This window comes from Coregonus lavaretus (genome assembly GCF_964263955.1).
Source record: "Coregonus lavaretus genome assembly, chromosome: 23".
In the NCBI taxonomy this organism is placed as follows: domain Eukaryota; kingdom Metazoa; phylum Chordata; class Actinopteri; order Salmoniformes; family Salmonidae; genus Coregonus; species Coregonus lavaretus.
The window spans coordinates 44,499,967-44,512,268 of record NC_140010.1 but is presented as its reverse complement, the minus strand read 5'-3'; the positions used below and the strand labels follow the sequence as shown (position 1 = coordinate 44,512,268).

Sequence of the window (12,302 nt, the reverse complement as noted above, 5' to 3'; positions counted from 1 at the left end):
GTAAGAAGCATCTCAAGGTCCTGGAGTGGCCTAGCCAGTCTCCAGACCTGAACCCAATAGAAAATCTTTGGAGGGAGCTGAAAGTCCGTTTTGCCCAGCGACAGCCCCGAAACCTGAAGGATCTGGAGAAGGTCTGTATGGAGAAGTGGGCCAAAATCCCTGCTGCAGTGTGTGCAAACCTGGTCAAGACCTACAGGAAACATATGATCTCTGTAATTGCAAACAAAGGTTTCTGTACCAAATATTAAGTTCTGCTTTTCTGATGTATCAGATACTTATGTCATGCAATAAAATGCAAATTAATTACTTAAAAATCATACAATGTGATTTTCTGGATTTTTGTTTTAGATTCCGTCTCTCACAGTTGAAGTGTTCCTATGATAAAAATGACAGACCTCTACATGCTTTGTAAGTAGGAAAACCTGCAAAATCGGCAGTGTATCAAATACTTGTTCTCCCCACTGTATAAATATTAGGAAGAGCAATGTCGGAGTGACATTGACTAAATACATACAGTAGAATAGAATACAGTATATACATATGAGATGAGTAAAGCAGTATGTAAATATTATTAAAGTGGCCAGGGATTCCATGTCTATGTATATAGGGCAGCAGCCTCTAAGGTGCAGGGTTGAGTAGCCGGGTGGTAGCCGGCTAGTGATGGCTATTTAACAGTCTGATGGCCTTTAGATAGAAGCTGTTTTTCAGTCTCTCGGTCCCAGCTTTGATGCACCTGTACTGACCTTGCCTACTGGATGATAACGGGGTGAACAGGCAGTGGCTCGGGTGGTTGATGTCCTTGATGATCTTTTTGGCCTTCCTGTGACATCGGGTGCTGAAAGTGACCTGGATGTTTTTGCATAGTAGCAAATGGTATCTGATTTCAGATAGAATTTGGTCCATTTCCTTTCAAATGAGAATGAGAATGTCTTCTTAGCTAACAAACCTGGTACAATAAGGGTTAAATGAAATAAATAATACAATTGCCTTGAAACCTATTTCATATATCTTATTATGTTGTGAATGGGCGCCGGCCAACTTTCATTACTCACTTCTCAATCGGTCAGGGTAACCTGTGTTTGGAAAGTCATACGTCTGCATCCCAAATGGCACCCAATTCCCTATTTAGTGCACTACTTTTGACCAGGGCCTATAGGGATAGGAATAGGGTGCCAATTGGGAGGCAACCATGATTGACCTCTTTATTAACGAGGACGAAGGAAACCGGAGATCCTCTGTTTTTAATTTATCTGCTTGTTTTATCAAGAATCTAATACTTCAAAGCTCCACTAGGCTTCAGTAGAACAGAAAGTTGCTTTTGGTCATGGGCCCGGCTGCTTAATTGCCTTTCCCACAATGCATTTGTGCATTTACACTGGCCATTTTTTTCTCATACACTCTCGGTTAAAAGTTCTGTTACAGTGTGCGCGAGCAAGATACTGTAGATAGCGCTGTTAGCAGGGAGCTGATTTCTATTGCCTCGGCAGAAGGGGCCCGGTGAAGATAAAATGGCTAGGAGAAATAGGTCTCTGCTCAGTTTTGTGACTTCAGGGGGAAAAACAAATACGTTTTTCAAGTCGAGATGTCTCACTCTCTCCCTGCTAATTCATGGTGTCCTCGAGGCAAAGCCACTTTGGGTTTAATGGTTACTGGAAACATTGAAAGGGAAAGGGGATACCTAGTCAGTTGCACAACTGAATGCATTCAACCAAAATGTGTCTTCCGCATATAACCCAACCCCTCTGAATCAGAGAGGTGCAGGGGGGAGGCTTTAATCGATGTCATCGGCATCCGGGGAGCAGTTGTTTTTGGGGGTTAAATGCCTTGCTCAAGGACAGAAGTTTCCACCTTGCTGCCTCAAGGATTCAAGCCAGCGACCTTTCGGTTACTGGCACAATGCTCTTAACTGCTAGGCTACCTGCCACCCTTGTCTATGAAAAGGCTAAGGGGTTTCTCAATTGCCCTCGCTGTGACTCTAAGGGCCGGTTTCCCGGACACAGATTAAGCTTACTCCTGGACTAAGTAGCACTTTCAATGGAGATTTCAAATTTGATGCTTTTTTATCCAGGTATATTCTTAATCTGGGTCAAGGAAGAACCAACCCTTATAGAGCCAGTTTCCCAGACCCAGATTAAGTAGATTATGACCACTCTTTGACAAACATGCACTCTCAATGGCGAATATGTATATGAAGTACTTTTGATTCTAGGAATAGGCTTTATTTGGGTCCAGGAAACCAACCCTAAAACCTAGTTATGTGGACATACAGGTATCTGCCGAAATAAAGGAAACCCCAACATCGTGTCTTAATAGGGGTTGGGCCACCACGAGCCGCCAAAACAGCTTCAATGCGCCTTGGTGTAGATTCTATAATTGTCTGGAACTCTATTGGCGGGATGCAACACCATTCTTCCACGAGAAATGTCATAATTTGGTGTTTTGTTGATGGTGGTGGAAAACGCTGTCTCGGGTGCCGCTCCAGAATCTTCCATAAGTGTACAATTGGGTTGATATCTGGTGACTGAGACGGCCATGGCATATCGTGAAACATCAGCGAGTTGAAAAGTCTTTGTCACTGAAGCTCCTGCCAAACGTGCCCCAACAATCACCTCTCTTTCAAAGTCACTGAGATCTCTTTTTCTAGCCATGGTAGCCACAATAACGGGCAACTGGCCCTGCCCAGCATTTTTATACATGACCCTAAGCATGATGGAAAGTTAGTTCCACATTTGTGTGGAAGCACCTGGTTTCAATATACTTTGTATCCCTCATTTACTTAAGTGTTTCCTATATTTTGGCAGTTACATGCACAGTGCATTTGTAAAGTATTCAGACCCCTTGACTTTTTTCACATTTTGTTAAGTTACAGTCTTATTCAAAAATTGATTAAATAGTTGTTTCCCTCATCAATCTACACATAATACCCCATAATGATAAAGCAAAAAAAGGTTTTTGAAATTTTTGCAAATTTATTAAAAATAAAAAGCGGAAATATCATATTTACATAAGCATTCAGACCCTTAACTCAATACTTTTTTGAAGCACCTTTGTCAGCGATTACAGCCTTGAGTCTTCTTGGGTATGACGCTACAAGCTTGGCACACCTGTATTTGGGGAGTTTCTCCCATTCTTCTTTGCAGATCTTCTCAAGCTCTGTCAGGTTGGATGGGGAGCGTCGCTGCACAGCTATTTTCAGGTCTCTCCAGAGATGTTCAATCAGGTTCAAATCCGGACTCTGGCTGGGCCACTCAAGGACATTCAGAGACTTGTCCCGAAGCCACTCCTGCATTGTCTTGGCTGTGTGCTTAGGGTCGTTGTCCTGTTGGAAGGTGAAACTTCGCCCCAGTCTGAGGTCCTGAGCGCTCTGGAGCAGGTTTTCATTAAGTATCTCTCTGTTCTTTGCTCCGTTCATCTTTGCCTCAATCCTGACTAGTCTCCCTGTCCCTGCCACTGAAACACATCCACACTATGCTTCACCGTAGGGATGGTGCCAGCTTTCCTCCAGATGTGACACTTGGCATTCAGGCCAAAGAGTTCAATCTTGATTTCATCAGACCAGAGAATCTTGTTTCTCATGGTCTGACAGTCCATTAGGTGCCTTTTGGCAAACTCCAAGCGGGCTGTCATGTACCTTTTACTGAGGAGTGGCTTCCATCTGGGCACTATACCATAAAGGCCTGATTGGTGGAGTGCTGCAGAGATGGTTGTCCTTCTGGAAGGTTCTCCCATTTCCACATAGGAACTCTGGAGCTCTGTCAGAGTGACCATCGGGTTCTTCGTCACCTCCCTGACTAAGACCCTTTTCCCCCGGATTGCTCAGTTTGGCCAGGCGGCCAGCTCTAGGAAGAGTCTTGCTGGTTCCAAACTTCTTCCATTTAAGAATGATGGAGGCATCTGTGTTCTTGGAGACCTTCAATGCTGTTAGTGAGCATCATCAGAAACATGTTGGGTCATTTTCACATCATCAGAGTGCGAAGGCTGAACACTGTATACTGGAAGCACTCGGTTTGTTATTTTAACTAAAACATCACCAATCTTTGTTAAACATAAATACCAAACTTGTTTTTGCTTGGATTCCGCAACGCTAGGATCGCTATTTCTTGTCCCGGAATCCCGCTGACAGGTTAAAGTCTGCTTGAAAGAGCCGCTAACCTCACTAAGCTTCTAACGTTAGCTATCAAGCTAACGAAGTTAGTGCCAGATAAGTTTTCCAATGGAGAGGTAAATGAACGGTTCCAGCGCTGTAGGAGCTGTATCTACTATGCTTTGTTTCGGGACAAACTGGATCACTCAGAGTTCCAATGCGGCAATTGTTTGCTTGCCGAGGATTATAGGCTTGAGGTGGCTTCCTTGATCACGTAGGTAGCTAGCCTACGTAAGAAATTGGGGAAAACACAGAGTGGAATGTTAACCTTTTCTACGCCAGAAGGCGTTCGCGCATGTTGGATGGATCTCCGTCTTGTCATTTGTCATTATCCGACTGGCCGGTGTTGCCCGGAGTTCGTTCGCCAGGGGAGCCATCTCCTGCCTCTCCTCCCCCATCTGATATTGGAGTCAAAGGAGCACAGCAAGAGGAGCATGGCAATCAACGATGGTCGCATGTCACGAGCCGTGGAAGCCGAAGAAAGTGGCCTGCCGCAAAGCAGCCTACACTCCCAATGAGAGGCCTGGAGCGGATACAAACAACCTGTGTCTGCGGCCACTGTGCCTACTTCTACTCCTACTCCTACTCCTTCCCCTATGATTTTGAAGTCGACGTCGGCAACCTTCCGTCCCTGCTCTGGATCGAGCGGGGCTTCTCCATCTGTCGGAGAACTGCACCATCCTCTGAAGCGTGGGCGTGGGTGGATTTCCACGTCCTTCTCACCAGCCATGATTTTGGGCAGCTCCATGGTAAGAAAAGTGACTGATCCTGGTGCAAAAACAATGTCCTATCCCGGAGCTTGAGTAAATGACATTACTAAACTGCTCCCGAATCCACTACGCTAGGACATAGACAGCGATTCTATTGTTGTCCATGTGGGTTTTAATGACATTATGAAGGGCAGCTCTGAACAGTTGAAACTGGATTTCAAAGACCTAATTGACTCTGCTAGACACTAACAAAAGACCCATCATTTCTGAATCTGTGCCCTCTCTGAATCGTGGCATTGAACGCTTTAGCAGGAATCTTGCTCTTCACAACTGGCCACGTGATTATTGCAGCTCAATGGGTGTAATGTTTGTTGACAATTTCGATACCTTTTGGAAACAAAAACGTTTTACAAGGAGGATGGGATCCACCCAAATCATTTGGGTTCCTGGATCCTTTCACAGCATTATAAGGCTGCGTTGAGACAATGACTTATCAATGACCCAAGCCCAGTTCAGTTAATCCCTACCATTGTGTCGCTGAGTCATCATAATGCTTTTGTAAATGTACATTATACCAGGGGCATTGGTAGACACAATGTAAGTAACCTAATGTATGTCCCTCTAACTGCCCTGAATGCCTCTGCTGATCCTACAGCTATTGTATGCAAAATCATGTATCTATGAACCAGATTTATGCTGTTAGCACTGAGGCGGTGTGCCCATGGAGGAAGTCCACTGTGTGCAGCTCACCCTGCATTAACATAAATAACATGAAAATATCTACTTCTGCTAAGCTTCCCAGTAAAGCAATGAAAACAAGCAAGCATCCCAGAAAACTGCTCAAAATAGCCGACGTTAACATATGTCACTTAAGAAACAAGGTTCATGAAATTAATAACTTGATAGTAACAGATTACATTCATATTCTGACTATCTCTGAAACTCACTTAGACAATACCTTTGACGATACAGTGGTAACAATACAAGGTTATAATATTTACAGAAAATACAGAAATGCCAGTGGTTGCTGTTTATATTCAGAACCACATTCCTGTAAAGATTAGAGAGGATCTCATGTTAAATACTGTTGAGGTAATATGGCTACAGGTTCAACTGCCTCACTTAAAGCCCATTCTTGTGGGAAGCTGCTATAGACCACCAAGTGCTAACAGTCAGTATTTGGATAACATGTGTGAAATGCTTGATAATGTATGTGATATCAACAGAGAGGTATGTTTTCTGGGTGATTTGAATATTGACTGGCTTTCATCAAACTGCTCACTCAAGAAAAAGCTTCAAACTGTAACCAGTGCCTGCAACCTGGTTCAGGTTATCAGTCAACCTACCAGGGTAGTTACAAACAGCACAGGAATGAAATCATCAGCATGTATTGATCACATCTTTACTAATGCTGCAGAAATGTGCTTGAAAGCATTATCCAGATCCATCGGATGTAGTGATCACAATATAGTAGCCATATCTAGGAAAACCAAAGTTCCAAAAGCTGGGCCTAATATAGTGTATAAGAGGTCATACAATAAGTTGTGTAGTGATTCCTATGTTGTTTATGTAAATAATATTTGTTGGTCCGCGGTGTGTAATGAGGAGCAAACAGACGTTGCACTTGACACATTTATGAAATTGCTTATCCCAGTTACTAATAAGCATGCACCCATTAAAAACTGTTAAATCTCAGTGGATTGATGAGAAATTAAAAAAGTGTATGGTTGAGAGGGACGAGGCAAAAGGAATGGCAAATAAGTCTGGCTGCACAACCGATTGGGAAATGTACTGCAAATTGAGAAATCATGTGACTAAACTGAATAAAAAGAAGAAGAAACTACACTATGAAACAAAGATAAATGACATAAAGAATGATAGTAAAAAGCTTTGGAGCACCTTCAATTAAATTTTGGGAAAAATTGCAAACTCAGCTCCATCATTCATTGAATCAGGTGGCTCATTTATTTCAAAACTGACTGATATTGCCAACTACTTTAATTATTTTTTCATTGGCAAGATTAGCAAACTTAGGCATGACATGCCAGCAACAAACACATCCATGTACAGTGGGGAAAAAAAGTATTTAGTCAGCCACCAATTGTGCAAGTTCTCCCACTTAAAAAGATGAGAGAGGCCTGTAATTTTCATCATAGGTACACGTCAACTATGACAGACAAATTGAGAAAAGAAAATCCAGAAAATCACATTGTAGGATTTTTTATGAATTTATTTGCAAATTATGGTGGAAAATAAGTATTTGGTCACCTACAAACAAGCAAGATTTCTGGCTCTCACAGACCAGTAACTTCTTCTTTAAGAGGCTCCTCTGTCCTCCACTCGTTACCTGTATTAATGGCACCTGTTTGAACTTGTTATCAGTATAAAAGACACCTGTCCACAACCTCAAACAGTCACACTCCAAACTCCACTATGGCCAAGACCAAAGAGCTGTCAAAGGACACCAGAAAAAAAATTGTAGACCTGCACCAGGCTGGGAAGACTGAATCTGCAATAGGTAAGCAGCTTGGTTTGAAGAAATCAACTGTGGGAGCAATTATTAGGAAATGGAAGACATACAAGACCACTGATAATCTCCCTCGATCTGGGGCTCCATGCAAGATCTCACCCCGTGGGGTCAAAATGATCACAAGAACAGTGAGCAAAAATCCCAGAACCACACGGGGGGACCTAGTGAATGACCTGCAGAGAGCTGGGACCAAAGTAACAAAGCCTACCATCAGTAACACACTAAGCCGCCAGGGACTCAAATCCTGCAGTGCTAGACGTGTCCCCCTGCTTAAGCCAGTACATGTCCAGGCCCGTCTGAAGTTTGCTAGAGTGCATCCAGAAGAGGATTGGGAGAAAGTCACATGGTCAGATGAAACCAAAATAGAACTTTTTGGTAAAAACTCAACTTGTCGTGTTTGGAGGACAAAGAATGCTGAGTTGCATCCAAAGAACACCATACCTACTGTGAAGCATGGGAGTGAAAACATCATACTTTGGGGCTGTTTTTCTGCAAAGGGACCAGGACGACTGATCCGTGTAAAGGAAAAATGAATGGGGCCATGTATCGTGAGATTTTGAGTGAAAACCTCCTTCCATCAGCAAGGGCATTGAAGATGAAACGTGGCTGGGTCTTTCAGCATGACAATGATCCCAAACACACCGCCCGGGCAACGAAGGAGTGGCTTCGTAAGAAGCATTTCAAGGTCCTGGAGTCTCCAGATCTCAACCCCATAGAAAATCTTTGGAGGGAGTTGAAAGTCCGTGTTGCCCAGCGACAGCCCCAAAACATCACTGCTCTAGAGGAGATCTGCATGGAGGAATGGGCCAAAATACCAGCAACAGTGTGTGAAAACCTTGTGAAGACTTACAGAAAACGTTTGACCTGTGTCATTGCCAACAAAGGGTATATAACAAAGTATTGAGAAACTTTTGATATTGACCAAATACTTATTTTCCACCATAATTTGCAAATAATTCATTAAAAATCCTACAATGTGATTTTCTGGAATTTTTTTTCTCATTTTGTCTGTCATAGTTGACGTGTACCTATGATGAAAATTACAGGCCTCTCTCATCTTTTTAAGTGGGAGAACTTGCACAATTGGTGGCTGACTAAATACTTTTTTTCCCCACTGTATATCTGACCAAATTATGAAAGACAAGAATTGTAATTTTGAATTCCGTAAAGTGAGTGTGGAAGAGGCTTTGAGTAAAGCCAGTTTGTCTATGTGTAAAGCCAGTGTGTCTATGTATGCGAATGACTCAACATTATACACGTCAGCTAGTACAGCAACTTAAATGACTGCAACACATAACAAAGCGCTGCAGTTAGTTTCAGAATGGGTGGCAAGGAATAAGTTAGTCCTAAATATTTCTAAAACTAAACGCATTGTATTTGGGACAAATCATTCACTAAACCCTAAACTTCAACTAATTGAGCAAGTTGATGTGACTAAACTGCTTGGAGTAACCCTGGATTGTAAAGTGTCATGGTCAAAACATATTGATACAACAGTAGCTAAGATGGGGAGAAGTCTGTTCATAATAAAGCTCTCCTCTATCTTCTTAACAGCACTATCAACACGGCAGGTCCTACAGACTCTAGTTTTGTCGCACCTGCACTACTGTTCAGTCGTGTGGTCAGGTGCCACAAAGAGGGACTTATATGTCCTGAATGTCACTGTACAAGCATAACAACATTTGTCATTGGAGAAGAGCAAGTATTGAGTCTCAACCCAATATGTATACTAAGCATACTGAATACATCACATTACTATCTCACATCGCATAAACCTTACATATTATCTCGAAAAGTGTATCTTCTTACATAAGCGTACCTTCCCACAGGGCACAAACTGATTAAATCAATGTTGTTTCAACGTCATTTGTCAATGTATTGTGACGTGGAATCTACATGTAAAATACATTTGATTTGAAAAAAGTCACCAACTGTTGTTTTGAGGGTAAAATTCCAACCACAGGATTATGTCATCATGGTAACCAATATTCAACATAGACAAACCTTGTATAAATTATGTTGAATTTGTACCTTCGAAACAATGTCAGCCACTATAAGAAAAATAAAATAAAAAAATATAATGAAGTTGTCATATGCACCAGATAGTTGCAATGAAATGTGTTGTTTTACAGGGTGCCCCTGGAGCAAACACTAACTGCTAGGCTACCTGCCGCCCAAATAGGCTGGATATTGATACCCAATAGGCTGGGTAGCACCTCCTACTGGAGAGTTGATTTATCTACAGCTATCCCTTTGGTCTCCCATCCAGGGTTTTAACAAAGCCCAGCCCTGTTTAGCTTTGATAGTTGTCACTGACTATAACCAATGTGCTATCGTGATAATGATTGTTGAGAAATCTCCGCTTAATAGATTCACTGTTGCTATCGAAGTCATTCCAAATGGTAGGTTCAACAGACCAAATGAAATGTAACCATACTTTATCAATCATATATCATCAATTATGCTATTTAGGCCTATATAGCATCTGGGAAGTCATCAACAGCTGTTGTTTAAATTCAGCCCAGGATTCAACAAAAAATTGACAATAGTGTAGGTCTAGGGTTTCAAGCTTCGGTTGATATTAAACTTAATAATAAATATGTTGGATTCACGTCTCTATCTCAACCAAAAATCGAAGTAAAAGAAACTGGAATTAAAGCCAGACTCAGTGGCACAGATGGAGCTATCCAAGCAGAAGAAACATCTTCATATGTTGATATTTGGTTGCCTCGCCCTCCTTTGTGTTTGCAACCCCAGTGAGTTTATTCTCAGCACTGTTAACTGTAATCGATGTATGTACCGAATTGAAGTATGTAAGTCGCTTTTTCCTCAGATGTATCTGTGCTTCTTCCAAAACGCTTCATTATCCATTACTCATTACCCCAGAACTGAGGGAACTGCCAAAATACTTTTTCTCTGGCCGAAGAACTTTCTATTTCAGTGCTTTGGTTTGTTTGGCTTTGAACTTTGAAATATGAAGCGGGTGTTCATGAAAACTGGAGTAGGCCTAAGAAAATGAAGGGAAAAGGTCAAATAAACTTAGCGTTGTGTTCTGTAGCTCTCCTGCAAAGCCAGACCTACTGTTCACAACGATGTTGTTGTTCAAGTTGGCTTGATCTTGCCTACTTATTCTTCCCTCACCGAAGGTTATGGCCGATTGTTATCTTCCAAGGTCCTAGAAAATAAGGTATTTTTGTCTTAAATTAAATTATCTATGGCCTTTGGGCTGTCTGAAAAAACATTTCTTCTCACATTGGAACATGGACAAAGCACTGTTCTCCCAAGACCTCCCCTTGTCCAAGTCTGGTCATTCCCTGGGGAGTGTTGCAGACAAAACTTTAATATCATTCCATTCCATGTGAATGATGTAATCTGTTGATGAAAAAGGATATTCTACATCAAAATATATGTTCAGCAACTGTGCTATAAAGGGAAATGTGGATGGATGTGTAACCAAGCCAGTGCAGCACAGCTCAGCTTGGATTGGCTCGGGCTCAGTATTGTGAATCAACCCTATTTCTCTCCATGTGTTTCATGTCCCTTTCCATCTCTATCTTCCCCTACAACAGACATACATCGGCTCCATCCTGGCTGCGGTGAACCCGTACCAGTCCATCCCTGAACTGTACGACCGGACGGCAGTGGAGAAGTACAGCCGACACCACCTGGGCGAGATTGCCCCGCACATCTATGCCGTGGCAAACGAGTGTTATTGCTCCCTATGGAAGAGACTGCAGAACCAGTGTGTGTTAATCAGGTGAGTGATGATCGTGATGAGTGGTTGTTTTGCTGACTTTATTTGAATACACTGATTGTAAGTCACTCAGGGTAAAAGCATATGCTATGAGAAACACTAAATGACTTAAATGATGTGAGGTCATTTGAAGAAAAATGAATGAGAAACGTGATTGGGTAGTCTGCCGTCAGGTGAGAGAATGTAGAGAACTCATTGGCTTGTCATTTTGTGAGATGCAATTGGTGGGCAACTTTATGGCCTTTGGCATCCACAGCGATCCAATTCAATTTCAAGTCTCAGTCTTGGTGCTATTGGCTCCTTCTCGGAGGGTCCTAGCCCCCCCCCCCCCACCTCGTTTCAATCTCCATGCTCCTTTGGTTCCTCTAGTTCCTCTCGAACATCCTTCCTCTGCGATTGTAGTCGGCCAACTTTCTCATCCGGCCTTGCGCTATTGTCTTCAGACATACAGACAGACAGGCACTGTTCTCATCGCCCACATCAAACACACAGAGTTATTTTTACCGTTTTGGAATGATAATATTCAGTCCACATTTAGCTGAGAGAGTGGATGCCAAAATACTTTTTTCTCGGTTAGATATGCTGTCTTATTCTTAGCTTTGCAGAGTGAGCAGCTCACTCTGCACCCGCTGTCAATGCGGAGTTTGAAAATAATGGGATAGAATAGAAAGACATTTACATTTTAGTCATTTAGCAGATGCTCTTATCCAGATCGAATTACAGTTAGTGAGTGCATACATTTTCATACTGGCCCCCCGTGGGAAACGAACCCACAACCCTGGTGTTGCAAGCGCCATGCTCTACCATCTGAGCTACAGGGGAGCAGAGATGCCAATAAGTGTATTAGAGCAGAAGTATAAGAGAATGGTCCCGTTCAATAGGCTCAAATGAGAGAGCTATTACCTGAATTTGTCCAATAAGAACACTCATTTTGGTTTTCAGTTTCAGAATGTTTTTCCGTTTCATGCCTACTTAACATGAGGATGCCTGGGGGTGAAAGGTCACACACAAACTGGGCATACAAATAGTGTTATAAACATACATTGTTATGGGTCATAGAGTACATTATGGCTCAGTTGCGCAAGTCCCCATTTAGGTGACACTGTGGTGGCTCTTGTGCCCTTAAGCAAGTCGGGGCATGCTGTTTTAGATACAAGTGTTGCA

General features: G+C 42.4%; 1 protein-coding gene across 1 annotated transcript in view; it reads left to right on the top strand.

Annotated features, from left to right (window-relative positions):
* The window catches only part of myo10 (myosin X), a 305,921-nt gene that overhangs the window by 143,681 nt on the left and 149,938 nt on the right, over positions 1-12,302 (top strand). The window contains exon 4 of the mRNA XM_084139801.1: positions 10,954-11,141. Within this exon, the coding sequence (XP_083995927.1) occupies positions 10,954-11,141 (188 nt within the window). The remainder of the gene's footprint in view (positions 1-10,953; positions 11,142-12,302) is intronic.